Source organism: Varanus komodoensis, unplaced genomic scaffold (assembly GCF_004798865.1).
Source record: "Varanus komodoensis strain SLA01 unplaced genomic scaffold, ASM479886v1 scaffold81, whole genome shotgun sequence".
NCBI lineage: Eukaryota > Metazoa > Chordata > Lepidosauria > Squamata > Varanidae > Varanus > Varanus komodoensis.
This window is the reverse complement of record NW_025336495.1, coordinates 537,285-562,565: the sequence shown is the minus strand read 5'-3', so window position 1 is coordinate 562,565 and position 25,281 is coordinate 537,285. Positions and strand designations below refer to the sequence as shown.

The 25,281-nt window shown below is 58.8% G+C and overlaps 1 protein-coding gene across 1 annotated transcript in view; it reads right to left on the bottom strand.

The window, feature by feature from the left end:
- MLXIPL (MLX interacting protein like) overlaps nucleotides 1-24,774 on the bottom strand; it is a 35,329-nt gene extending 10,555 nt beyond the window's left edge. Inside the window, exons 1-7 of the mRNA XM_044456188.1 lie at nucleotides 24,385-24,774; nucleotides 16,589-16,695; nucleotides 15,039-15,121; nucleotides 13,293-13,382; nucleotides 12,466-12,510; nucleotides 12,153-12,351; nucleotides 10,352-10,432 (exon numbers count right to left, since the gene is read on the bottom strand). Of these exons, the coding sequence (XP_044312123.1) occupies nucleotides 10,352-10,432; nucleotides 12,153-12,351; nucleotides 12,466-12,510; nucleotides 13,293-13,382; nucleotides 15,039-15,121; nucleotides 16,589-16,695; nucleotides 24,385-24,674 (895 nt within the window). The 5' untranslated portion in view covers nucleotides 24,675-24,774. The remainder of the gene's footprint in view (nucleotides 1-10,351; nucleotides 10,433-12,152; nucleotides 12,352-12,465; nucleotides 12,511-13,292; nucleotides 13,383-15,038; nucleotides 15,122-16,588; nucleotides 16,696-24,384) is intronic.
- Nucleotides 24,775-25,281: the final 507 nt, after the last annotated feature.

Sequence of the window (25,281 nt, the reverse complement as noted above, 5' to 3'; positions counted from 1 at the left end):
GGAGGAGGAGGAGGAGGAGGAGGAGGAGGAGGAGGAGGGGCTCGGTGCTCCTGGCCCCACAAGGCTCCGGGGCAGCCTGGCCACAAGCCACAGCGCCTCTCCTCCCAGGAGCCGCACCCCACTTCTCCACCCCCTCCCTGTCTTGCACCTGCTGAGGGACAGGCTCCACAGAGCAAGGGGGCGGCAGGCTGCTTGGCTCAGCAGGGCCTGCTTCGGGGGGGTGCCATCGTGGCATAGCCACAGCCTTTCTTGTGGGGGGGGGTCAGGGGCCACACACGGAGCATTTCAGTCCTTGCTCGTACGCGTGTGAGCCCTTTCTTCCCTGCATGGTCCCCAGCAACTCAATTTAGGGCGGTGGGGAATGCTTTATTCTTTTTCTTTTTTGCTGTTGATGTGGTGAAACCCCCTGGGGTACGAGACCTCAATCAGCCCCCCACGATGATGGGGAGCACCCCATTTTTCACCTCTGATGGCAAAACGTCTTCGGTCAGCCCAACGTATAACTTTAAAGTCAGTTCCCAAGTCACACTGCGGAAGCGTTTTCTAAGCCAGGCTGGCACTGCAGCTCCCACGGCCTCCGGCCAACATGCCCAATGGTCAGGGACTGCAGTCCCAAACGTCTGGAGGCCTCCCAGCTGTCCTGATCCAAGAAGCACGCTCAAAAATGCAACCTTCACATGTACTGGGCAACAAGGCTATTAGGAGCCAGCAAATTTCCTCAAGATTGTGCAAGCTTCTGAGTTCCTCAGAACTCTTGGTCAGGTCCAAAAACAAGAAAGAAAGAAAGAAAGAAAGAAAGAAAGAAAGAAAGAAAGAAAGAGCAAAACGGAGAATGACAGCATGTGATCGGGGAAGACGCGCCAGTCCTTCGAACTGGCCAGGTATCACGACCACGAGACCCGCCATTTGGGCAGAGCCAGTTTCACAAATATTGGGGCTTTGCTTTCTCCCCCCAAACCCCCCCCCCCCCGAAGAGTTCTTGAGAACATGAAGGCTGGCACGGGGACTGAGCCCCTGGCGTGTGCATGCCTCCTGGCCAGGTCCCTGCTCTCTCCCCAGCGCACTCGCCTTGCGTGCAGCCTGTGGCTAACCACTTCCCGTGGCCTTCCCGAAGCCCAAGCCCCGTGACCCGTCCGTGGCTCACTCTCCCCTTCCTGTCCCCACAGCGCAACCTTCTTGTTTCCGCAGGATCAGACAGGCCAAACCGCTGCCTTGGCACTTTCAGGGCTGCCCCAAATGGACACATTCATTCTTAGTCTGTTTTCTTCCTCAATTGGGACTGGAAATTTCAGAAGCCGCAACCTTATATCCACCTCTGTGAAGACTTTTTCGCTCGACGCCCAGCTGGTTCCTTTACCAGTTTGACTCACTAACTCTAGTTTCAAACGCGTCTGTTTTCCATCCCGTTATGACTTACAGCCTCATAATTAGCTATTTAAGCAGACAATCTGCAGACATACAAATAATTGTGAAACAGGAGGGGGGACATGGGTACCCCGCTTTAAAAAGGGTATTGCAGAGGGTTGGGGCCAAGGGCAGAAAGGAGCAGGCCAACGGAACCAGGGGCTGAAGCAGGACAGGGGGCAACATCCCGGATTGTTCGGCTTACGGAAAAGGTGCAGAGGAAGAGGCAAGACAGGTGTGCAGGGTGCGGAGGGGCGCACTGCGTAACCTTCTGCATGATGCTGGGATCCAACAGGGACAGCTCATGGCTGGGGGATTCAGGCGGGCTGTCTTTGCCTGAGTAGCTGAATTCTTCCCCACAAGAGGCTCTGCTGGCCATCAGTTTGGACAATTTGGATTTGAGGGTGGGGGGAATGGGCCAGTTAAGAGGGCTCTCTGAGGCTGCTTTCCCGATGGTGCTGGGCCATCCCGTATCAGAGGCAATAGGCCTGGGTGCACCGCTTGCTGGGGAACATGGGCAGCCAGCATGGATGCCCTGCTTGCTGGATGGCCTCTGTGAGAACAAAGCCCTGGGCGAGGCGGACCATGCCAATCTAGCATGAGTTGGCAAAGGATCTGCCCCCTCCCCACCCCCAGTGTTTCTGTAATTACTCGCACTTGAAATATTCGTCTCCTCAGAAGAGAACAAACAGAAGAATTGCCGACATCACAGGGCTCTGCAGGTCCTGGGAGCGAGTCATCCAACCAACTCCAACGGAGATTCCTCAACAGAGCCTTTCCCGACCCGCTTCATCTTACAACCCCGACGCCACCTTTCGGGGCACCCTCCCAGAAGAAACCCAGAAAGAGCTGTTTGCCTGCGCCATGGCGGCATCCTGGCAGCTTGCTCCTGGCCGCCGCTGGCACCATCGAAAGATCGCTCCACGCAGTCCAACTGGCGACTGCTGACCAAGCTCCGCGGCCGCCCGGCAGGGAGCTCTGAGCAGCTGGCAGCGTTGCCCGTCGGCCGATTTTGTCCCCACAACAGCCCTGCATGGGAGCTCTGGGTCTCCCGCCCAGAGCGCCTGCCCCGTGCCAGTCCGCACGTTCGGAGGGGGCTGGAGAGGACTGTGCCTTGGCAGGGCTGCCGGCGTTGTGCCACCGAGCTCGTTTCCCGGAGGGGCTGCTCCCTGCCCCCTCACCCCGCTGTGCTTGACTGCATCTCCTGGGACTTCAAGCAAGTCCCTTAGCTGGCAGGTCGGCCTGCTGCCTCGTGGCGCCATCTTCTCTGGGCACCACAAGCTCTGTGCCAGGAAGCCTGGGTTGCCCGGTGGGGGTTTGGGGGCGCGACTGCTCCTCAAGCTGCACCCCTCGGCCCTCTGGAGGAACATGGAGGCGAGAGGCCCCAGGGGACCAGGGGCGCAGGGCTGGGGCTAAGGCGCTCTGGGTCCTGGGCCCCGCTCAGCCAGGGAGCCCACTGGGTGACTGAGGCCAGGAAGTGGCCTGCCTCACAGGGCTGTTGTTGTGCGGATGAGAGGGAGGGCGGCAGGGGGAGAATGAGGTGAGGACCTGCTCTGAGTTCCCTGGGGAAAAGCAGGATGCGGAACGAATCGATAACAATAGCAACCGCAGGAGTGTTGTGTGAGTGGCTTCATCCCGCTGGATGACGTTGCTCCTGCTGGAATCGGGGCACCATCTCGGCTGGGTTTTTTATTTTTGTTGGTTGGCTGCTCTGGCAAGTGCAGCTGCTGGAGCGACTAATGTGCAAAACTGGACAGGCACCAGGCACCCTGCCGGAAGTGGGTGAAGGAAGCCACCCTAGGCCTGTCTTCCTCAAGCTCTCCAGATTTCTTGCACTACACTTCCCATCACCCCCGGCTGGGAGCAGTCCTGAAAACGAGTGTGCAGATGTCCACAGCAGAGCGAAACTGCACTGGCAGAATGGCAAATGCAACCTGTGGGCACATGAGAGCCCGGCAGCCACGCCAGCTGTGCCAGCCAAGCCCTGGTGCCAGCCGCCTGGGCGCTCCTTCAAGAAAGGAGCCGAGAATGGGCCTCGTTAGGAAGGACCAAGCCCCGGGAATGCGGTGCAGGCTTGGGAAAGTTATGCACAGACCAGTATCTGCAGGGAGACAGTGTGGTACAGTGGTTAGAGTGCTGGATGGGGACTCAGAAATCCCCTCTCAGCCATGAAGCTCTGGACCAGGCATGAATTCCCGTGCTAACCAACCTCACAGGGGTGTTGTGAGGATAAAATGGAGAAGGAGAAGGCTATATAAGCTGACTTGAATTCCTTGTAAAAGGGCAAAAGGTGGGAATAAATGTAATAACGCACAACAACAGCATAGCATCATGCAATAGGAAGCCACCCTCTACAGAGTTGGGCACTCCTTGGTCCCTCTGCCCCAGAACTGAAGGCAGCAACAGCTCTCCGGCGATTTGGGCACCCAGAAAGGTTGTCTAGACTGAATATGGGACTTTCCACATGCCAGGCAGGGGCTGTACCACTGTGTTTCTTCCCCTAAAAGTAAGGTAAGATTCTAGTCCTCATGGCTGTGAATCAAGGACTGATTAAAATAAAAGGATCAGAAATAGGAGGTCAGTCAGGTTGACCCTGACTGCCAGCTGCAGACCTCCAGGGATGTGGGCCGGGTTCCTTCCAAGCAGAACTGGGGGACGGGGGCGACGGGGCTGCCAGGGGTCAAATCGGAGAGCTTCGGCAGGCAAAGCGGCTCTGCAACTCAGCTGCACCCCGTCCCCTAAGCCATTTCATCTCATCACACTTCTAGGAAGCGCGTTTGTGCTGGAGGGTTGGGACGGTTTCCCTTCGACTGCAGCAAAAGCAGAGCAGGAGCCCCGTGAGGACTGCAGGCACGGGGTGGGGAGTGTTCGCCCACACCGGAAAATGGAAACCAAAAGTCACTCAGACTGTCGATAACAACAAAGCCGCCATCCCTGTGCCTGCCTGGACGGGGCCCTTTTCCTGCAGTCTTGATTTGCCCACCCACAGGAACGATGCAACGCTCAGAATACACACCCTGATTTCCGACGATGGGGCAGGAGCAATGCCCTCCTTTCCCCCAGTTCACAACACGCCCCCTCCGCCCACACAAAGCCACTTCCCCTTTAGCTAGCCTCCTCCTCACGTCGGATTTCTTCATATGTGCCCCCTCCCCAGGACTTACACAAATCCACCGCAGCGCTCCCATTTCACACGCAAACCCGGCAACGGCCCTCGCCGCCTCCCGTTTCCACCGCAGAAGGCCCTGCCCAAAGGACCGTTCCCTCCCCGCCCGGCGCAGCTGCTCTCTTGCATGCCACCCACGGGCTTCCCCACAGTTTTACAGCCAAAGCATGTCAACAGCAGTAATAGCCCACAACAGCCCTATCAGGTAGGCCGGGGCAGGCAGAGAGGAGAGCTCCAGGGGTTCTGGATCTCAAATCCCAGCATCCCCGACCATTTGCCATGCTGGGAACTGGAGTCCAAAACACCTGGCTGTCAATCTTCACCCCATCTCCCCCTCAGTCCCTCCTGAGAACTCCCTTTCCCCTCCTTCGCTGAGCCCAGCCTCCCCTGCGCAACGAGTTGGGGGCAGGAGGTTGCCCACAGGCACCCGGCACATGGGACACCCTGCAGATCCAGCGCTGCGCTCAAGCCGCATCAGTGGGGGGTGGAGGAGAGCTGCCGGGGGGCCAGCCGCGGGAGCCAAGGAGGCCCTGGGTGGGTCTGTGCCAGGCAGACCCCCAGCGGCGGTTTGTTGGACAGCGCCCCAAATGTCCATTCCGGTCATGGCCGGGAGCTCTCGGCCGTGCCCCGGGATGGGGGCCAGGCAGCCCCAGTGGAGGCTTCCACGGGCAAATTCCACGCGGGGCAGTGAACCGGGCTGGTGCTAAGAGCTCGCCAGGGCTCAGGATCCCACCTGCCTGGCAGCCATGGGTGGGTGAGGGGGTGCAGGAACCGCCCTGGAAGAAACTGGCTGCATGCTGCTGGGCAGCCTGGAGCAGGAGCAGGCAGGCAGCGCTTAGGCCTCGGGAAGCGGCTCACTGGCGATCCCGGCCGGATCCTCCAAAGACTTCCAGGCGGGGGTACTGGGCAGGAGGAAGGGGCTGGCCAGGGGGTGGCAGGGCGTGGTGGGCTGGCACTCTCCGGCTGCACGGGGGTCACCTGCAACCCCCCCCCCCGTTCCCCAGAGCTCACAGACGCCACGCAGCCTGGGAGGGCGACACGGGCAGCCACAGGTCAGCAGGCAAATTGGGAAGCCACACCGCCGGGGAGTGGGCCAATGATCGGGCGAGCAGAGGAGGGGCTCAGGAGGGGAGCCTCTCCCCCGGCCCCCGGCCCCTCACGGAGTGGGGCGCCGAGGCTGTAAAGCAGAGCGGCAGCCCCTTCGGAGCTGGGCACGGCCCGGCCCCAGGGGCCAGCTGGCCAGGGAGCAGGCGGGCTGTGCAGGCCACCTCCTCTCCCCAGGCAGGGGGGGCCTTGCCCCCCCCCCCCCGCCGTGTCCAGCAGCTCCCCCTCCTCCGAGCAGCACCCAACTCCCGGGCGGCAGAGCACAGAAGGCCCGGCTCCGCACAGCGCCCGATGCGCATGGGGGGCACACGGAGGCTGGGGAAGCCACACTCGGCCTGCCCCCTACTCTGCCATGCTGTACATTTGAGGCAGCCCGCCTGCCTGCCTCCCTTGCCCCCCAGGGGTTCCCAGGGAACAGCGGGCCGCCTGCTGACCGAAGCAAGCCAGAGCTTTTCTGCGCAGAAAGAGTGCTCCCGGGCATGTAGAGAAAGCATCCTCCCTCCCTCCCTCCCTCCCTCCCTCCGGCTGGCTGGCTGGCTGGCTGCCACCCAAAGGGATTCGTAAAGAGGTGGCTGAGGGAGGGGGCCGGGAGGGGCAGCTGCCCCTCTGCCTGTGGTCCCTACCTGCAGTGGGGGGCCAGCCGCAACCGGCCAGCACGCCCAGGAGCTGCCGTGGCCCCTCCATGGCTCGCGTGTGCCGGCCAGGCGCCTCCGCTCCGTTGCTCCCAGGCCAGGCGGCGGCCGGTTCCTCCTTTGGCCCGGCCCTTTGATTGGCAGGCGGGAGCCCGAGTGGGCCCTACACCCTGCCGGGGACTGGGCAGCACGGCCTTGCCCCCACCCTTTGCGGCAGGCCCTGGAGGGCTGGGCCAGCTCCTTCCCCAGACCTCCCTTCGGCGAAAGGCCACAGGATCCCCGGAGCACTGGGGCAGAGGCGAGCGGGGCGCACCCGCGGGAGACCCAGCCCCAGCATAGCCAGTGGGAAGAGAGCGGAGCCCGGAGGGGGGAAGGCGCCGCCGAGCCCTGCCTTGGGCCCCTGCGGGTCCCTTGAGAGCCCCAGGCCCTGTGCCGCTGGAAGCAGCCCGGGGCAGTCGCTCGGGGAAGCCCAGAAGGCAACCCCAAGGCCACCAGGTGCAAACGTGGCACCCCGATCTCATGGCGGTTCAGCCAGACTGTCTGCCCCTGGCGGACCCGCACTGTCTCCGTTTCAGCAGCCCAGGGGCGGCTGGAGAAGAATCTCACCACGAGCTTGCTTTTGTTGGAGCCCAGGAAGCGGAAACCCCGGCTGATCCACCCAGAGCATCCAGAGACCTACCAGCGGATCCCACTCCATTGTGAGGAACTGCCGTGGCCGGTTCCTGGCCTCTCTAGGTCAGGCCTGAAACCCCGGAGGGGCCCTGGGGCCCGTCCACACCGCCTCTACCAAGTACAGCAGTCCAGAGGCTCCAATTCTGTCCAAGATTTCCTATGTCCCTATTTCAGTGGGACGCTTAGCACAACCATGAGAACTAGAATCTTATTTTGCCTTTAGAGAAAAGATTATAACTCATTGGTGTCACCCCCATTTTGCATGCTGAAGGTTCCCAACCTGACTCCCAGGGAGCATGCTGGGCAACCCCCCGCCCCCGCTGATCCCCTGGAAAGCCACTGCTGCCCCTCCGTGCCTCCCGAGGGCACGTCCCTCACCCCTCCTACCTTTCCCCATTCCTGGGCTGAGGGATTCTGGGGGTCCCGCTTGAGCGAAGCCCTCTTCCACGCATGCCAGTGCCCGGGCTCCTGTTCCTGCCGTGAGAAGTCGGAAGGGCAGGCGGGCCACTCCCCCTGGCTCTGCAGCCCCCAGCCTCCCCCGGCACAGAAATTTCCCTTTTCGCGGGCAGATGCGCTTTCCTTCCTCTCCGTCTAGCCCCAGCGTGGTTTTGTGTTCCCGTAACACCAGCTCCGTTTGAGAAATGCGGCAGGGCACGGGGGTCCGCTTGCTCGCCCAGCCAGTCTGGACGGCTGCGGGTCTGCCTTGTCCTCGGCCCGCATCTCCAGGGGTGCGCGGAGGAGGAAGCAGCAGCCCTCCCGTTCGGCGGCTGTGCCTCTGCCAGCCCCCAGAGGGTACCTACCTGAAAGCTTGAATCCCACACCAGCAAGGAAAAGGGCCGGGCGGTTTCCCTGCACTGCTGTCTGGCCTCCCCTGTCCCCTAATCCGGGACACTTTGCTTTGTCCTGCACCTTTGAGGGCTGAGATGGTTTAAAGTGCGGGGCGGGGGCCGAACGCAGAGGTCCACTCCGGGGCTCTCCAGAGGCCACGCCTCCTTTCCCCTGCCCACTTGCCCCCAGACACTTGCTTTGGAGCAGCTCCTTCCCCATCCTAGCAGGTAGAAATGCCTACGGCTGAGACTGCGTGGGGCAGCCCCATGGGCTGAGCGAGGTTCTGCCAGTGAGCCTTGCAGCTTTTAATGAAAGAGCTTTGGGGTTTAAAGCTAGCGCTCACTGCGTTGCCTCCTCACGGGGGAATTTAAATGGCTCAGCTAGCAGTTCTGCGGATCATGACCAGGCGTTACAGTGTGATTTGCCCTGTGAATTATCCCAATATCCATTCTCTTCCCTGAGGCAGCCAGGGCTTTAGTTACTGGTTTGTGTGGTTTCCTTCATTTCCTTTCAAAAAGCCAAGCAGCACTATTTCGCTGTTCCAAAATGACATATCCCAAGAAAGCTGGTAATCAAGCCCCGCTCTTCTGCATACAACGGGACATGGAGCCAGTTCAAAAAGGCCACTCCATATTCAGAGGGCAATTAGCACCTGGCGCTCCCCGGACCACCACCCCTCTGGCTTTTAAAATAAATCAGCATTGGACTCTGCTAACCTTTTGTTCACCCAAGCAAACGCTCATGTGTGAGCCCAGCCTGATGCTCAGCCCGAATCTGCCTCCCAGTTACCTGAGCCCACGATTCCACGTTAAAAACAATGCAAGCAAGCTTTGCAGGGGGCTCTTGTTCTTGGAAAAGAGAATTTGCTAGTAATTTCTAACTTAGATAATGTCCAGATGATTTTCTCTGATCATGCCACATTTATTCATGCCTTTTGCTTGCACCTCAACTTTCTGCCCACAACAGGCACCTCAGGAGGCAGGTGAGAGGCCGCCCAGGCCACACATCCATCCCAGCAGCGTCGGGCTCAGGGGGCCTGCCTGGTCCCATGGAGGCCGGCAGCAAGACGGATGATCCCGTGCGGCACGGCCTTCGGCTGCCTGGTGGACCGGGGAGGGGAGGGGGCCGTACCAGCATTGGGACCGATCCGGCTAGTCTTGCTCAGCTGGGGGACTCGGCTTGGCGAGGTGCAGCTGGTCCGAGGGACGCCCTCCCTGGCCTCGGGGCAGCAGGGGGGAGTGCCGGGAAGCCTCCTGCGTCCAGCATCAGCAACAGGGCCGGGCAGAAGTGCCTGGGGGGCACAGCTGAGCTTGCAGGGGCGGTTTCCCTGCCCAGACCCAGGATTGGACGGCGATGTAGGGGGGCTGCTTAGGGCCTGGGTGTCCGACCGAAAGCAAGGGTAACCATTAGTGGGGGATCATCGGGATGGTGGCCAGTGATGAGTGGGGTCCCCCAGGGCTCTTTCCTGGGCTGATCCTGTTTAATCTTTTCATCAATGACATGGAAGAAGGGGCGACCAGTCTGCTGATCAAATTCGCAGACGACACTAAAGCTGGAGCAGTGGCCACAACTGAGGAGCAGGTACTCCAGATCCAAAAGGAGCTGGACAAACTACGGAAGTGGGCAGGAGACAACAGGATGGCGTTCAACGTGGATAAGTGCAAGGTCTTGCACTTGGGGCATAGGAAGGGGTGTCATAAGTGCAGGTCAGGGCACACTCTTGACCTGGTCTTTTCAAAAGGACAGGAGGATTTGGGCATGGTCTGGATGAGGCGGGTGTAATGCCAACCCCTTTGTCACCAACACCAAGACCACTTCCTGGTGAGATTTGGACTGACAACCACTTCCCCACCCTGCAAGGGTGGGGGACCTACCAGACCCTAATGGATCTGGATGGCTTCCAGAGCAATTTCCCAGTTGATATGGCCGGTGCTCCTGTCGAAGCCCAGGCTGCTCCGCGGAATAAGGAAGTGACTCAGGCAACAGAGGCGATCACCTCTAAACACCCTCTTCCCCTGCAGAGAGCCCGCTCGCTCGGCTCCTTGGGATAGGAAAGAGCTGCAGGCAACGAAGTGAGGGGTAGCTGGGTCGAGTGCAGGGGGAGGAGGACCGGGATGAATCTGACAAAGCACGACTTGACGCTCATGACCGAGCCTATTCCGTGGCAGCGAAGGCAGCACGGAGACGCTGCTATTCTACCAGCACTGCCTCCTCAGAGCGCGGCCTGGCATAGCTATTCCTAGTGGTTTGGGGCTGACGTTGAACTGCCCCGAAAGGGGACCAAACAGAGTCCTTGGGGGCCTGCTGTGATGAGTTTGCCCAGCACTTTGAGGGTAAACGCTCAGATTCGTCATGGATTGGACTCTACGTTTCATGTGTCCCTAAAACAGAGATTTCCAGTGTACCAGCTAGTTCTACTCAACTGGATGAGTTTCAGTCGCTGAAGTCTGAGGATATGGACAAGATCCTTGGAGATGTTCACCCCATCACCTTTGACAAAGGAGCAGTACAAAACCGCCTTAAACAAAAGAAATCGTCCTCCTACCAGATATCTCCATGAAGTCATCAAGGTTGGGCTGCAGTGGAGTCAAGTCCGGCTGGATCATGTCCGCATTGCCGGCGTAGGCTGCAAGGGGAGAGAGCAAGGTGAATGCTCAGGAGAAGCGCAACACAATGCCCCTCTTTTCTGGTTCAGGCTCACCACTTGGGCCAAGAAGCTGTCGTGAAGTTTTGTTGAAACCTGAAACCCAGCCTTGTTGAAAGGTGTGGAGGAGCTCCCTTTAGCTGGGCTGGGGCTTGGCCAGAGTGTTGAGAGAGCCATCGACTGCCTGCATGAGGTTCCCCTGATGTTCTAATGGCAAACGGAGGCAGGCAGGGTCCAAACCGAGAGCCGGGGCTCTGAGCAACATTGTCGGGCCGTGCAAGCACCTGGGCATGACCGGACTGGCCTACCTGGCTCCATTTTCACTGTGGCTAGCACGATTCCTGCCAAGAAGCCTCTGGGAAAGGTGTGGAGGGGGTGGCTAGCTCATTAGTTTGGGCAACAGGCAAAGAGAGGTAGACTGCACCATTTGTGGAGGTTCCATTTCGCAAACCGTGCCAAGCGCTCTCACAGGAGCTGCTTGCAGGATCTCTGGGTGGAATGAGCTCATCTCTTCACTGTAGGCGCCACTCCAGCACCGCTGAGAGAGGTTGTCTCGCCTCTGCTTCATTGAGTGAAGAGCCCACCAGCTCCCTGGGGACCCTCCTGGTCAGGGTTAGACATCTCTCCACGTGGCCCTTGCCTTGGGAGCTTTGCCACGGGGCTTCTGCAACCCGCTCCGTGTGCAGCTGTCCTCGTCCAGGCCCGGAAGCTGCAGCGAGCGCAGAACACGGCGGGGGGGGGGAGACCCCCAGGGCCCCTGCTCTGAGCAGCGCCAATGAACCGTCCTGGCCACCAAGCAGCCGCCGAGCCGCATTTGTGCCACGCAGAGAACCAGAATAATAGCAGACCCTTCAGAGCAGCAGAGAAGGCCTTGCTGTTCACTCCGAAATTTGGAGAATGCGGTACCTTTTCCGTAGTGGCACCCGCCCCAGTCCAGAAAATGAATCTGGGAGGCGGACGATCTGGCGCCTTTCAAATGTTGCCTGAAGGCTCGTCCCCCCACCCCGCGGGTTCCACATGGCCCATCATTCACTCCCCTTGCCGCTCAACAGGGCTCCGCCTTGTTCTTACCGGAGCTGGACCCCTTCTTAAAGTTGCACTTCCGATGTCTTAAATGCCCTTCTAATCCTAATAAGCAAACCACTTGCAGACTTTACGATACTTCGCACGTACGGCCAGTGAGCAAGGCTCGCTGAATTCGGCTCCCCGGCCTCTCCGGCCCCTCGGCTCGAGTCAGGCCCGCAGTGCCACAGGAGGTGGGCTTGCCTCCCTCTCCTGCCTGGAGAGCTGGGGGGGCACCAGCGGGGCTCCGCCCCACGTGTGGGGCTTTTTCAGGCACCTGCCGCTGGACGGGGCACAGTCCGTGGGGTGTCCTCCCAGCCTTTGCACACTTCCCCCGTTCCAAACCAGACAGAAGTGTCTCTCCCGGTTGAACGACTGACCGCCCACGAGCGCAGCTGGCCGTCCCGGTCCTGGCCTTGCCTCCGCTTGCTGCCTTTTTGGCCCAGCGTGGGCCTTCTGCCTTCGGGGTGCAGCCCCTGAGGGCATCTCCACAACCGAAACTGCCCCCCTGGCCAGAAAGGGTTTGGCACATGCCACCAGGCCCCACGCTGAGCCTTCCAGGGGGCCTGGCTTGCCAGGGTTGGAGGAGGGAGAAAGCGGCGCCAGCCTGGGCTCTGAGCCGGCCCATTGCAAAGATTACCATCCTCTGGCGAGGGCTGGGAGGGGCCGCTGCCTTGGGTCATGGTGAAGAGCGTGTCCGAGATATCCGAGAGGAAGGTGTCCACGTCAAAGAGCTGCCTCCGCTCCTCCTCTTCCTCCTTGTCCCTCAGCAGCATCGGGACCACGTTGCAAAAGAGCTGGTCACACCAGTGGTCCGTCCGGGCCCAGCCCTGCTCCTCCTAGAGGGGTGGGCGCCAGGCTCAGGCGGGGCTCTGCTCCGCGGGCGGCCTTGCAGGAGTCCGGCCCATCCCGGCCCAGCCCGGCCCGGCCCGAGACTCCCGTTCCACACTCACCGGTCTGGGGCTTGGGACCGCCTCTTCCTGGCTGAACCTGTGGAGCTGCAAGAGGCAGGCCTGTTAGCGCCACGCTGCTGCGGCTGTGGGAGACCGCGGCGGGAGGAGGGCCGGCTGCCCCTCAGCGAGGCCGGGAGAGCCTGCTGCCAAAGGCACGGAGCGCTTTGGACTGCTACTTGCCACCCCACGGGTGGAAATCTTGCGTGGGAAAGGAGGCCCAGAGGGTGGGAGCCCCATCCACGCACGGAGCCCACGAGCCATGTCCGGCCACAAAGGTGGGGCAGGGGACACAGCCTGGGGCGCGGCTGGGTTTCTGGGCGGCTGCCAGGCGTGTTCCCAGTGCCGGGGCCGCATCAAGGCCGTTTGGCAAGAGCCGGAGCAGGGCTACAAATATTGCATAATACAGGGGCTGGGGTGGTGTATCCACTCCAGGTTTCAGCCTGCACTTCGAAGGCATTAATGGTGCTGAATCCTTCTGCTTAACTGAGCTGCAGCACCATGAGTCACCCTTAATGTTCCTACTGAAACCTGGAGTGGATACACCACCCCACTGCCAACGGAGCAGCTACTGCTGGATCGCTCACTCCAGCCCAGTGTCCTGTCTCCGCCGCCAGACAGCCAGACAGCTCTGCGGAGCCGCTGGGCCAGTGTGAGACACACAGCCCCTTTGCTCGACAGCTGCTGGAGGCAGGGCCTTCCTGCTCCCACGTGAGCATGGCTACTGGGGGCCCAGCCCTGGCCACCAGTTCTGCAAAGGACCCACCCAACATTCCCCTGGCATGGGAGATGGGGCCAGGGCAGAGAGGCCTGCGGAAAGAGAGTCTGACCTTCTTCTTGTGGTAGATCCGCCATTTGTGATACTCCTTCATCACCACCTCGATCCTGCGCTTCCAGTAGTTCCCCTCCAGCACCACAGCCTGGGAAGGAAGGCAACCGACACAAGAGTAAAAGCAAAGGCTCTCTCACCTCCAGAAATGTTGGGCTGCAATCTCCTCTGTTCTCAGGCACTTAGGCTAGTGAAATCTTTTGGTGGCCACTGGTGTTTTAGTTGTTGCATTGGGAGGGGGTTATTTTAGATGACACAAAACTGGGTGGGATAGCTACTACTCCAGAAGAAAGAAGCAAAATTCAAAGTGATCTGGATAGGTTGGAGTGAGGTAAAAGAATGAGATTCAGGAGGGACAAATGCCAAAGTCTTTGCCCAGGAAGAAGAACCCAAATGCACCATTAGAAGATGGGGAACACGTGGCTCAACAGAACTGCAAGTGAGAAGGGTCTTGGAATGGTTGTGGGTCACAAGCTGCATATGAGCGATGCAGCTCCAAAAAAGGCCGATGCTCTTTTGGGCCGCTACGCAAAGCAATCGCAATCGCAAGCGTGTGCTGGAGCATATTAAACCAGACGCGTCCCTGGCTGGCAAGATAACAAAGCTGAGGCTCATGTATTTTGACCAGATTATGCAGTCAAGTTCGTTAGAAAACAATATAATGCTTAGAACGCTCGGTGGCAAGAGAAAAACAGGTCACCCACGAGCGGCGTGGCTGGAGCCCCTCAAAGAGCATGTGGGCCTGAGCACATTCAGCGGAAAGAGGCGGCACTGGAACAAAGAGTGGCAAGATTTGGCCCATGGGGTCACTTACAGTCAGATACAACCGAACAGCTGAGCACACGCGTGAGGCGTTTTAGAAACATGCAGAACGAAAGGCGTGAGGAAGAGAAGGGCGTCCAGCTACTGAAACTGGATGGCAGAGTGATAACAGATGGCAAAGCAAAGGCAGAGGTGCTCAGTTCCTGCTGTGCCTCAGCCTTCTCCCACAAGGAAATCTGCAACCAAGAGGAGGTACGAGCCGGGAGCGAGAGGTGGCAGCCCCAGATTGACGGACAAATGGTCGAGGGATACCTAGATTGTGATGCAATGAACACGTTCAAATCTCCCAATTAACTCCATCCCAGAGTCCTGAAAGAGCTAAAGGAGGAACTCGCAGAACCGCTGGCTATCATCTTCGATAAATCTTGGAAAACAGGGGAAGTGCCAGACAGCTGGAGAAGGGCTAGTGTCCCTTTCTTCAAAAAGGGGAAAACAGATGAACCTGGGAACTACAGACCAGCTAGTCTGACATCGATCCCTGGAAAAGTTCTGGAGCCAATTATTAAAAAATCAGTCTGCATGTACCTCAAAGAAAATGGAGCGGTTAATAAAAGCCAACATGAATTTATCAAAAATAAATCCTGTCAGACTAATTTAATCTCATTTTTTGACTGGATAACCGCCCAAATGGACAAAGGAAACAGTGTGGACATAATCTACCTTGATTTTAATCTACCTTGGGTTAATATGGGTTACCACATGGTTAGAACCCTGACAAAATACAAGCCATGGCTTGTTAAGCACAAAAAAGGCAGTTCACAACAGAACTATAACTTCCTTTCATAAGTTGTTTGTAGCTAAAAAACCATGGCTTGTTAGCATGACTGTGTTCAGACAACACGGCAACCCATGTTTCAACTACAACCCCCACTCAGTTCCATCGCCAAGTCCTGCTGAATATGAAACCATGTGCGCTGGCACGTACCTCTGGCTTCCGGTGCTCGTCCGCCTCAGAGCCGTCCAGGGGAGTGACGAACCCGCACACGGGGGTCCTCCTGCGTTCCACATCTGCGGCAGAGACTCCATTAGAAGCAAGGCTCTCACCTCCTCCCTCCGGGGGGAAGCACTCATTCCCTCCGCCAGCAGCTGCCCAGCCAGAGAATCCTGCACCACCCAATCAGTGGCATCCTCTGCACAGAAGCCACAGTGGCTGGGAAGCCCTCCCTGAGCACTCGCTGGGCCGGGGACACTTCTGCTCCTAGACGCACCGACCAGAGTGAATTCCAGCATGCCAGCTCCTTGCATAAACCTGAGGATGGACACCGTGCCGAGAGAGGCTCCCCCAGTGGTGCAGCGGAACCAGGTCCACAGGGGCGAACCTCCAGGACTCTTTTGTCTTCGGGGCACAGATGTCATCGGCTGCTTGCCCAGACCGAGCTGAGCTGCAGGCCACGGGAGCCTGTGGACTGTGGAAGCATCCGGAGACACCTGCCCCGAGGACAGGACAAAGCCAGCACTTAATGCTAAATGCAGCACTAGCAGGGGCACATGCTGGGGGGGGGGCGCTACAAGCCCCTTCCTGCTGAGGGTGGCCATGCAGCAGCACATGGAAAAGCACATTGAGAACAAACAAGCCCCTGCCCTTGGAGGGTGGCCTCTTGCAGGGGGAGCGTCCAGGACTGCTTTGCACATCGTGACTCAGAATTCATTCCAAAGAAGGGAGAACTGTGGACTTGAGTTTGTCTATTCAGAGTAAGCCGCACAAGAAAGAGAAACCACTTCCCAGGCTCGGAAACCACAAAACAAAGTTTTACTCCTCAAAGCAGCCCTTTGAGGAATAAAATGATAAATATGTTTAAATATTAGGGTGTTGGCTCTTCTTCCATGGGATTATTTTGGATGTTCTCTAGTTTTCACTTCCTCTTCTCCATAGAGAGCACCCAGGCGGAGTCATTCTTTCCATCTTTGCTTCCAGACCTTTGCACACGTTCTGTGCAAAGCGTTGCCTGCTTTTCTCCTCCCTTTTGGTGGTCTCCAATGACCACCTTGCAGTCTGCCGATTATGGAGGGATAGGATACACATAGCGGCCAAAGTTTATTTTGAGGTGCACGGGTGTTGATTCAAGGACTGGCACATGCTTGCCTGAACAGATGCCCCTGGAAAGCAAACTTAGAAGGCCCGATGCAGAATTTTTGCTTGATGCAGAATTTTTGTTTTCCAAAAGCAAAGCTAGGGGAGACTTGGCAAATTGAAAACAAATAACAGCATCCAGATTCCTGGAATACCTTTTATTGGGCCACATGGTCACCGAAATTTGTGCAAGCTTTCAAAACAGGAAAGCTATGAAGAGCCCTGAAGTTCCTCAAACTTGCACATGGGGGTAAACGTTTAGTTTTGCACTCGGGTCACCCCCACCATGCACCCAACCATGTTTCGGTTCTGAGGCAGCTTTAGGAGACCACGGCATGCCCTGCCAGTGATCCCCGTGTACCTTGGGATACCCAGCCCCCCAAAACACCATGCCCCAAACTCACACTGAATATACCAGGCTCTCCAGATGGCATTGTTGAGGCGGATCTTGTCCCGGCAAAGCAACTGCAAGCCCTTGAAATTCTTCCATTTGGGGGACACCAGTTTCCCACTTGAAAAGTCAGAAAGCAAGATATGAATTGGGAGTAGATGTAAAAGCTGAGCAACGCAAGGCCGTGGGCTTCGGGGAGGCGGGAGGGAACCTCCTGTGCTTTTAAACGGCTCCAAGGCCATTAAAAGCAGAAAGCTGAGTGGTGAAGATTGTCCGACATTTGCTCAGGAAATAGAAACTATACCAATAGCCAGGTAGCTAAATCAATTTACCAGGTAGCTAAACTATCTATTTGTCTATTCATAACATTTTTATCCAATCTTCAGCTGAAAAGGCCCCTGGAGTGGCTTTTTCCAACTTCATTATTGTTCCACGCTTCTGAGTTCGCCCACATTGAGCCCTCGTTAACCTCATTCTTTCCCTTGCTCTTTGGCGCCTCGCCCCCCCCCCAAGGTGGCGTGCAGGGGAATCGTGCTCGTCCGTGTTCCTTCCGTCTTTCACCCACCTGAGCCTCCTGCCAGTCAGTGCCCAGTGCCAGCGCCACCTCTTCAGCACGAGGGGCTTCTACGCCTGACGAACGACTGAGCTCTCCATCCCCGCACTCCTGCTGTGAGCCATGCCCAGCCTCTGGTCCCCCCTCCTCCCCACAGATTGGTAGACCAGGGCTGCCACCAGCTCCAAAAAGCTGACCCCTCCTCCCCCTCCCCGCCCCCACCGTCTCCCCAATCCCACAGGTGAGTCAGCCCAGGCTCCCATCAGCCAGCTCCTCCCCGTCTATCTTCCTGGACAAGCCCCGAGCTCGCTCTGCTGCCTGGCCTGCTGAGATTCCACACCCAAATCTTCTCCACACTCTCTGACCTTGACTCCCCATTGAGCCAGGCAGCTGCATGCGGCCACCTTAGCACGGCGCCTGCGCACAACAGCTTGTGGGCTTTTCAGGGGCAACCAGGTGGCCGGCACTGGGAACAGGAGAGCAGGACTTGTCACGTTGTCACCTCAAAAGGGTCTTCTAGCTGGATCGTAAGGACAAGACTGATCCAGCAGGCCTTTGCAAGCCCACTGAATTTTAGCTGCGCGTGTGCAAAACGGAGCCCTCCATCCTGACTGCTGAGCACAAATGTCCGTGCTGGAGAGCTGGTCAACTCCCAGAAGGAAAGGTGCACACGCCTAGTGTGCAGAATGGCCTGCCTCCCCACAGGCCAAATCTGAGGGTGATGCCCGCCCGCCCGTCCGCCCGCCCCTGGCCAGCTGCTCTGATTCCTCAGCACCGCCGGAGCGAGGCACGCCAAGAGGCAAGCAAGGGCCCTCGGGAGCTGCAGCCTGCACCCCCCTGGGCAAAGCCGCTGCGCCCCGGCCCTGTGCCAGAGGCTTGCCAGGTCCCCGCTGCCTCTGCTCCCTCCGCAGGCAGCCCACCGGCAGCGCCACACATGCGTTGCTGTCCGGGGTGCTGGCTATCACCCGCGCACTGGTCACAACGAGCAGCTGTTTCCAGTCTGGGAGGGCCTTGGAAAAGCCCCCCAGGGAGCCCGATATCTCACTGCCAGCATCGCCAGCTGCAGTCCCTGCGGCTAGGCCTTCGTCGTGACCACAGCGCCCCCTGCAGGCAGCCGCCCGCAGCGGCCTCTCCCGCCGTGCGCTGTCCAGGGTCCTGAAGAGTCCCTCGCTCTCTGGGACCCGACGGCACTCGACCCCTCTCCCTGTCGCGTCCTAGATGCTATAGAGGGAGGGGTTCTCACGCAGAGGGTCCGAGAGACGACGAGGGGGGGAAACATCCTTGACTTGGTCCTGACCCACAGGGAGATGCTGATAGAGGTGCAGATCAGGGGAGCTCAGGGTGCGAGTGATCACTCCATCCTTTGCTTTGAGATCAGGGGTCTGGGGACGTGCAGCAGGTCGAGCACCAGAAGCTGGGACTTCACGAGGGCCAACTTTGGGCAACTGAAGCCCAGACTGGGGAAGGTCTCCTGGGATGGGTTACCGGAAGGCAAGGGAGCTGAGAAGGGTGGCTGGCACTCAAAAGGGAGGTTGTGCAGGCGCAAGCCTTGATGATACCTCTAGTTAGTAAGGTGGGGAGGCGGAGGAGAGGCCGCCATGGATGCGAAAGGAGGTGGTGAGAGAGAGCTGGCTGGAGCCAGGGGTCAGACTAGATGGCCTGGGAGACCCCTTCTGACTCGCTCTGTTTCTGTGTTTCTAACACCAAACAGCCATGAAGGCGCGTCCTCCTGCCCCCAGCCAAGCATGGCTCAGAGTCTGCAGCTGGGAAGTCATTTGTGAGTGGGGGGGAGGGGGTTGGTAGGCATGAGAAGGAAGTCCGGATTTGAACCCAGAGTCTTCCAGACAGAGGCTTCTTGATGAAGGGTCTTTTACAGACTCCTTTGGGGAGGGGGCCTCCCAACGACTCTCGAAAACCTTCCCTCCTTTTTTTAGCAGATGTCTTAACATGAATGTACCTGAATGTTACACTCGGCATCTAAAGGCCTCTTTCAGCTGCCTCCTCTGAGGAGGCTCAGAAGGTTGCAATGAGGAGAGGGACTTTCGTGTTGGCCTCCCAATTTGGACATGCCCTTCCCTGTGAGGCCTGCCTGAAGCCAGCACCATGGTCTTTGCAGTGCCAGGCTAAAGCGTTCCTCTGCTCTTGGGCATTTGGCAGCAGATGATGTTTTAATACATGTGCTGGATTTCTTGGTGATGGTTAAAACTGTTCACTTACAAGTTCCTGCTCATTCTTTATATGTCTACATGTAAACGGTATACACAGTGTTGCACTTTTAAGGTTTTTAACTTTGCAAACCACCCAGACAACTCTCTTTGGCTATCTAGACATGTAAGGGATTAAAATGGAATGGAATGGAAGTTTCTACAGGAAGAAAACAAAGCCAGAAGCAGCCCTGGAGCAACATGGAAGGATTCTGTGTAAGACAAGGACGCCTGCCCCACCCCCAGGAAAATTCCACAGATGACACAAAGGAAAACGAAAGGCACCTGGGATACCTGAACGGGACCAGTCTGGGGAACTCCGGCTTACTGGCTTTCTCTCTGATTACAACAGCCTGCATCACATTTGAAAGGGGGCTCCTGCAGTGCCCAAGAGCATTAATTTAAAAAATGCTGAGCCACCGCAACCACTTCTTATCTCGTTTGCTGTATCCAAGTTCGCAGGAAGAGCTGAGCGGCTGTTTGTTCAGCCACACGTGTAACAGGGCCCGATGCCCTTTCCGCTAATCTGCACGCCGGGACCTGCACGCGACGCTGCCGCCACTGCCTTCCTGGGGAGTAAACACCAGCTGGGTGGAAATCCCCAGGAAGCCAGGCCACGCAGCTCGCCCAGTGCAGAAAAGGCTCTGTGGAAGCCACGGCTCAGCGACGAGGCGACTGGCTGGGAAGGTGCTCCTTCTAGCTTTCCAGACGGGCTCGGGCAGCTTTCCCCTCCGGGTGCCCTCCAACGCACTGGATTGCAATTCCCATCCAGGGCCATGTGGACCAGGAAAGACAGTGAGCTCGACCATCACACCTGGAGGGCAGCATGCGAGGCGCCCGGTGCCCAGGGGCTGGCCAGCTCATCCGTCAGGCAGAAGAGCTCTGCACATGCTCTTATCATCCCTGCTCCACACAGCCCAGAACTGAACAGTCTGCAGAAGCTCAAACCCAACCCTGTGTTCAGCTAGAAAGGTGAACTACCCCACATGCTGGCTACCCCACATCCTTGGCCTTGGGGGCCCTGCCCCCTTCTCTGCCACCAGCAGGGAACTGGGGCTTTTTGCACTGGGCTAGAGCAAACACTCAGCTAATGCCAGGCAGGTGAGTCAACCCAGCTCCCCTCTTCAAGAACTTACACCCGCCTTCAATCCATCGCCTTTGCAATCTCCCTGGAGGCTGCCTGTGCACCTCATGCCATAGAAAAGGAAACTGAGGTGAGGTGCAAGACCTGCTCAAGGTCTGCCAGGGGCTCCATAGCAGTGGGGGGAGAGAAAGGCTGCGTGGTCTCCTCTCCAGCTCCCGGTTTGGCCCCCAGCTTTCCAGGTTCCCACAGGCGGTTCCTGTGCGGTATGCAATCTCACTTCAGCCCTGCAAAACATGAAGCTCAGCCAGGCCCAGCCAGGGGCCACATTAGCACAGCTGGCTTTCTCATCCGGCCCTTCAGGTATGTTGGACTACAAGTCCCATCCTTCCCAGCCTGCAACCCACTGTCTTCCAAAACATCTGGAGGGCCCCCCAGTTGAGAAAGGATCCACCAACGATCGCTCAAGCAGGGCGGGCTGCAGGATTCCCAAGTTCTGGTCAAACATATTTGCAGGGCCCTGGGTTAAGGAAGGCTGTCCTAGTGGGTGAGGAAAAGGTACTCTGCATATGCTCAGAGGGGGAGCATGAATCACTCACCAAGCTGATTCCCCTTTCTGGCATGGGGCAAAGTCTGGGATTGCAGTGCAGGAAAGGGGTGAGTGAGCGGAGAAGGAAGGGGCAGAAGCACTCCTGCCCCGGGCGCATCACAGCTGAGCTTCACTCCCAGCCTCTGCCGTGGGGACAGCCTTACCCCCCCCCCTCGGAAATAGCAGGCAGGGACGTTCCCTGGGGAGCTGCCCTAACCGAGCTAGCGAAGGGGCACTTCACATCCCCACTGCAGACTCTTCATATGCACCTGGAGCCCTCCAGAGCGGAATGGGGGGGGGGGGCAGTCTGAACATTAAAGTGGCAAACAGGCCCCGGCACAAATGAAACTCCCTCCCTGCAGCCCACCCAACTGGCTCAGCCTTCTCCGAAGTGGTGTGCTTCAGGTGTGCTGCACCACAACATCCCTCATCCCCAGCCAGGTGGAAGGCTGACTGGATCCAAGGCTCATTCACAAAACAACTCCGTGATTCTTTGGAAACAGACACACACACACACACACACACACACACAAAGACCCGCTCTGCACAGCCAGAAGTGGGCAGAAAGAAACTTTACTCGGCTTGCAAACAGAACCCAGGGCAGAAAAGCCAAACTGCTCAGGGCTCGGCACCAAGGGACGACCTCCTGCCCAACAAGCCCCGAGAACTGACAAGAGCTGCTCGCGGCACTGCTGGGCGAATGCGGAACGCCCTGCATGGACCTTGGAAGGCCCAATGGGGAAGTGGGGGGCGAGCCCCCCAAAGAACTCCATCCTGCCCACAATTCCTGCAAAACTGCGGAGAGGACAGCCCGATGCCAGCCTTCCGCGGCTCTTGCGTCAATATTTACACACACGGACGGACTAAATTGATCGTGAAGCTGCATGCGCTCATCTCTCTCACAAGCCAAAGTCCCAAAGGCTTATGCAAGGTGCGTGGGGGCGGGGGGGGGGGGGGGAAGGCTGCAAGAAATTTCCACCAGAAATCTGCACCTGTGTGCGATGGGATACAGAGCACTTCCTGGATAGAAGAAATAGGCTAATTCTGTCTTCAGCCATGGAATGACCTTTCTCACACATGTATGTCCACACACACACAAATGCACACACCCTTTATTCTCCAGGCTTGGAGGCTGCAGGAGGGGGGAGCAGGGCCACAAAGGTGAGGGCAGCGATGTGTCTAATCCCTCTGACAGCCTCCTTTCGCATCCATGGCGGCCTCTCCTCCGCCTCTCCACCTTACTAACTAGAGGCATCGTCAAGGCTTGAGCCCCCAAAACCTCCCTTTTGAGTGCCAGCCACCCTCCTCAGCTCCCTTGCCTTCCAGTAACCCATCCCAGGAGACTTTCCCCAGTCTGGCCTTCCGTTGGCCAAAGTTGGCCCTCGTGAAGTCCCAGCTTCTGGTGCTCGACCTGCTGCACGTCCGCAGACCCCTGATCTCCAAGCCAAGGATGGAGTGATCACTCGCCTCCAGAGCTCCCCTGATCTGTACTTCATCTATCAGCTCCTCCCTGCTGGTCAAGACCAAGCCAAGGATGTTCCCCCCGCTCGTCGCCTCTCGGAGCCTCTGCTGAGCTGAAGTCACTAGTGACGGGCACCCTGCATAAGAAGATGGAGGCTCAGTTTAAGGTCAATTGCCTTTCATCACCTGTGCTGAAGTCAGCTCGTCATCACATTTGATCTTGGGGGGGAGGGGAGGGGAGGGGAGGGGAGGGGAGGAGCAGAGCAAGGAGCCAGCGGCCCCCGAGTTGCCGGGCACAGCGGAACCGGACGGAGTTGGCTGTCTCCTCGGCCTGGCAGCACAGTAATCCCGAGGGAGAGGGGCAGGGCCGTGCGTGTCCAGGCAGAGGGCAAGGGCTGCATTTGGGCGGGAGGCCAAACTCCCAGGGTCCTTCCCACATTTCTGTGCCTGGATTTGCCCACGCCAGGGGCCGCCTTGCCAGTCAAAGCAAACAGGGGTTGAGCACAGCATGTCCAGATGTCACCAGAGGGGCGGAAACGCTGCACGGCCCCATTCCTCTCCCACCTACAAGCAGGGCTGCCCAGCGACTCTCCCCGGCGATGGGGCAAAAAGACATTGCTCAAGGTGCCTTTGGCTGAGCCAGCGCTGGAGCCAGCCGTAGTGGGCAGAGGCTGCTGGCCCCGGCAACCCCACCCCAGCGGGAAGGAGCTCCTTTCTGGGCCCGGCCTGCTCGCTGCCAGCCGCACTGGAGACACCCGTGAGGGGCCCTCCCAGGCCAGAGACTGGCAGGGGTCCCCCGAGGTGCTGCAGGGAGCACTCCTTCGTGCGAAGCTCCGAGCAGCAGCCGTCCGCTGGGCTTGTGCCACTCCACTGTCCTCCCCTCATGAGCAGACTCTCTGCTGAAAGGAAAACAGGTGGCCAGAGAATCCGTGAGTGTGGATGAGCGGAGGACCGTGTGGGTTTCCCATGAAGGGACAGACGGACGGACGGACAGACATGGAATCCCAAAGTGCTGAGAGAGAGGAGGGCTGATGACACAGGAAAGGCCTTGTCCAGAAGAATCCTAAAAGAGCTAAAAACTTTGAAAAGGGGAGCAGCTGCTGGTCATTTTTCCTGTCTACCAGAGGCAACAGCAAGACAAAGCAGGCACCGGCACCTGGGCCCCGCTGTCCCCTCCCCTCCCCTGGGTGCTCAGGCTCACGCAGAGGACTGGGTGGGGAGGGGAGCTCATCCCTCAGATGACCAGATGCAGCCAGCAAATTTTCTTCGCTCCTGCCAGCAGCTGTTGCAACATCCTGTGGCCATGAGTTCCCCAGGCCAGTCACCACCCAGCCAAAGCAGTTGGCGGGGCTTTCTGGAGGCTCTTGGGAAGCCACTGCTGGAGCAAAAATGCTGGCCCACATCACCCCAGTGGGAAGGCTTTCCAGACTGACATCAGGATTGGCTGAACATTCCTGACGTGGGACAGTGACAGGCCGACCTACTGAGACTCAGGCCTGCTCCTCGCTCCCAGAAGGCCCCTGCCCTGCAGCACCGTGGGAGAGCCTTGCGTCTGCCAGGACTGGATTTCAGGCGCCCTGGCCTGCTCAGCCTAACCTTTCCCCTACCCAGGATCTTGATGAAGTTTCAAGGGGTTGTGAAGCCTAACGAGTGTGGCAGAAGTTCAGGCTGGTTCGAGAGGAGGAGGAGGGACTCTGATGGAATTATCTGACACTGCAGAAGCCAGATAATTCGGTCACGCTTTGGTGGGGAACAGGCTGCCCTTCTCCTACACGGGCTGAGTTCCCAGGCGTGCCCCAGAAGAACCGCCAGTTCCCTCCAGGCTTCCTGAGAAAAGGCTCCCCCGGCCGGAATGCCACCCTTCTCCCAGGCCCCGCCGCACGAGGCTCGGCCTCGGCTGGTGGGGCCGGCACAGACTCACCTGTATGCCAAGCTCATGCACTCGAAGAGCCGCGTCAGGGTGGGGTCGATGCTCGGGGGGGCGGGAGGCTGTGGCTCGGCCAGGTGGTGACGGCGGCGTGAGGTGGCATCGCTGTGCGGAGACGACACCATGAAGTGTCCGCTGTGGATGACCTGGGAGTGGGCCGAGAAGCCCGTATCGGGCTGGGCTCTGCCAGAGGCCGGGCTGTCCGAGTCCGAATCGGAGGCAGACCTGGGTCCCATTCGGGGTTCCAGGTAAGGGCCGGGCTGCCCAGGCTGGATCGCAGCCATGCCAGGCCACGCCGGGCCGGAGGGAGGGGCCCTCTGTGTGTGGCTGCAAGTGCCGGCCTCCTTGAGCGGGTTCCACGCGGGCACAGCAAGCACCACCGGCTCGCAGGGACACCAGCGCTCTCCTGGATGCGGCTCCCCGAGGGCCGCATTTTATAGTCCAGCCCAAAGCAGCTCTGCCCCCAAAGTGGGTGGGGACACAAACCGCAGGGAGCACTTAACGCTTCACGTTCAGGGCACCAGCAAGACCCAAGCGGAGGACCAAGCCCCTCCACTGCGGCGCCAAGGCTGAGGTCAGTTCCTGCAGAGGGATTCCAGCTTCGGACGCGGACTGCCCTGCGCCCTGCAGGAAAGCGGCTGCCTGCTGAGCGCTGCTGGCGGAGCAGCTGCTGAGGGACATGACCGCATGGCCGAGTCTGGCACCGGGCTGCGCAGATTAGATGTGCTCGCGCCCCCCCCCCCACTTCTCCTTGTGGGAGAAGAACTCGCGCAGCTGCCCGGGAGCTGGCCAAACAGCCTGTGTTTGCACTGGCCAGGGACTGCGGGGGTGCGGATGGTGCGGTGTTTGCTCAGCCCAAGCGCCCCCCCAACAGCCTCCCCAGCAAGCAAA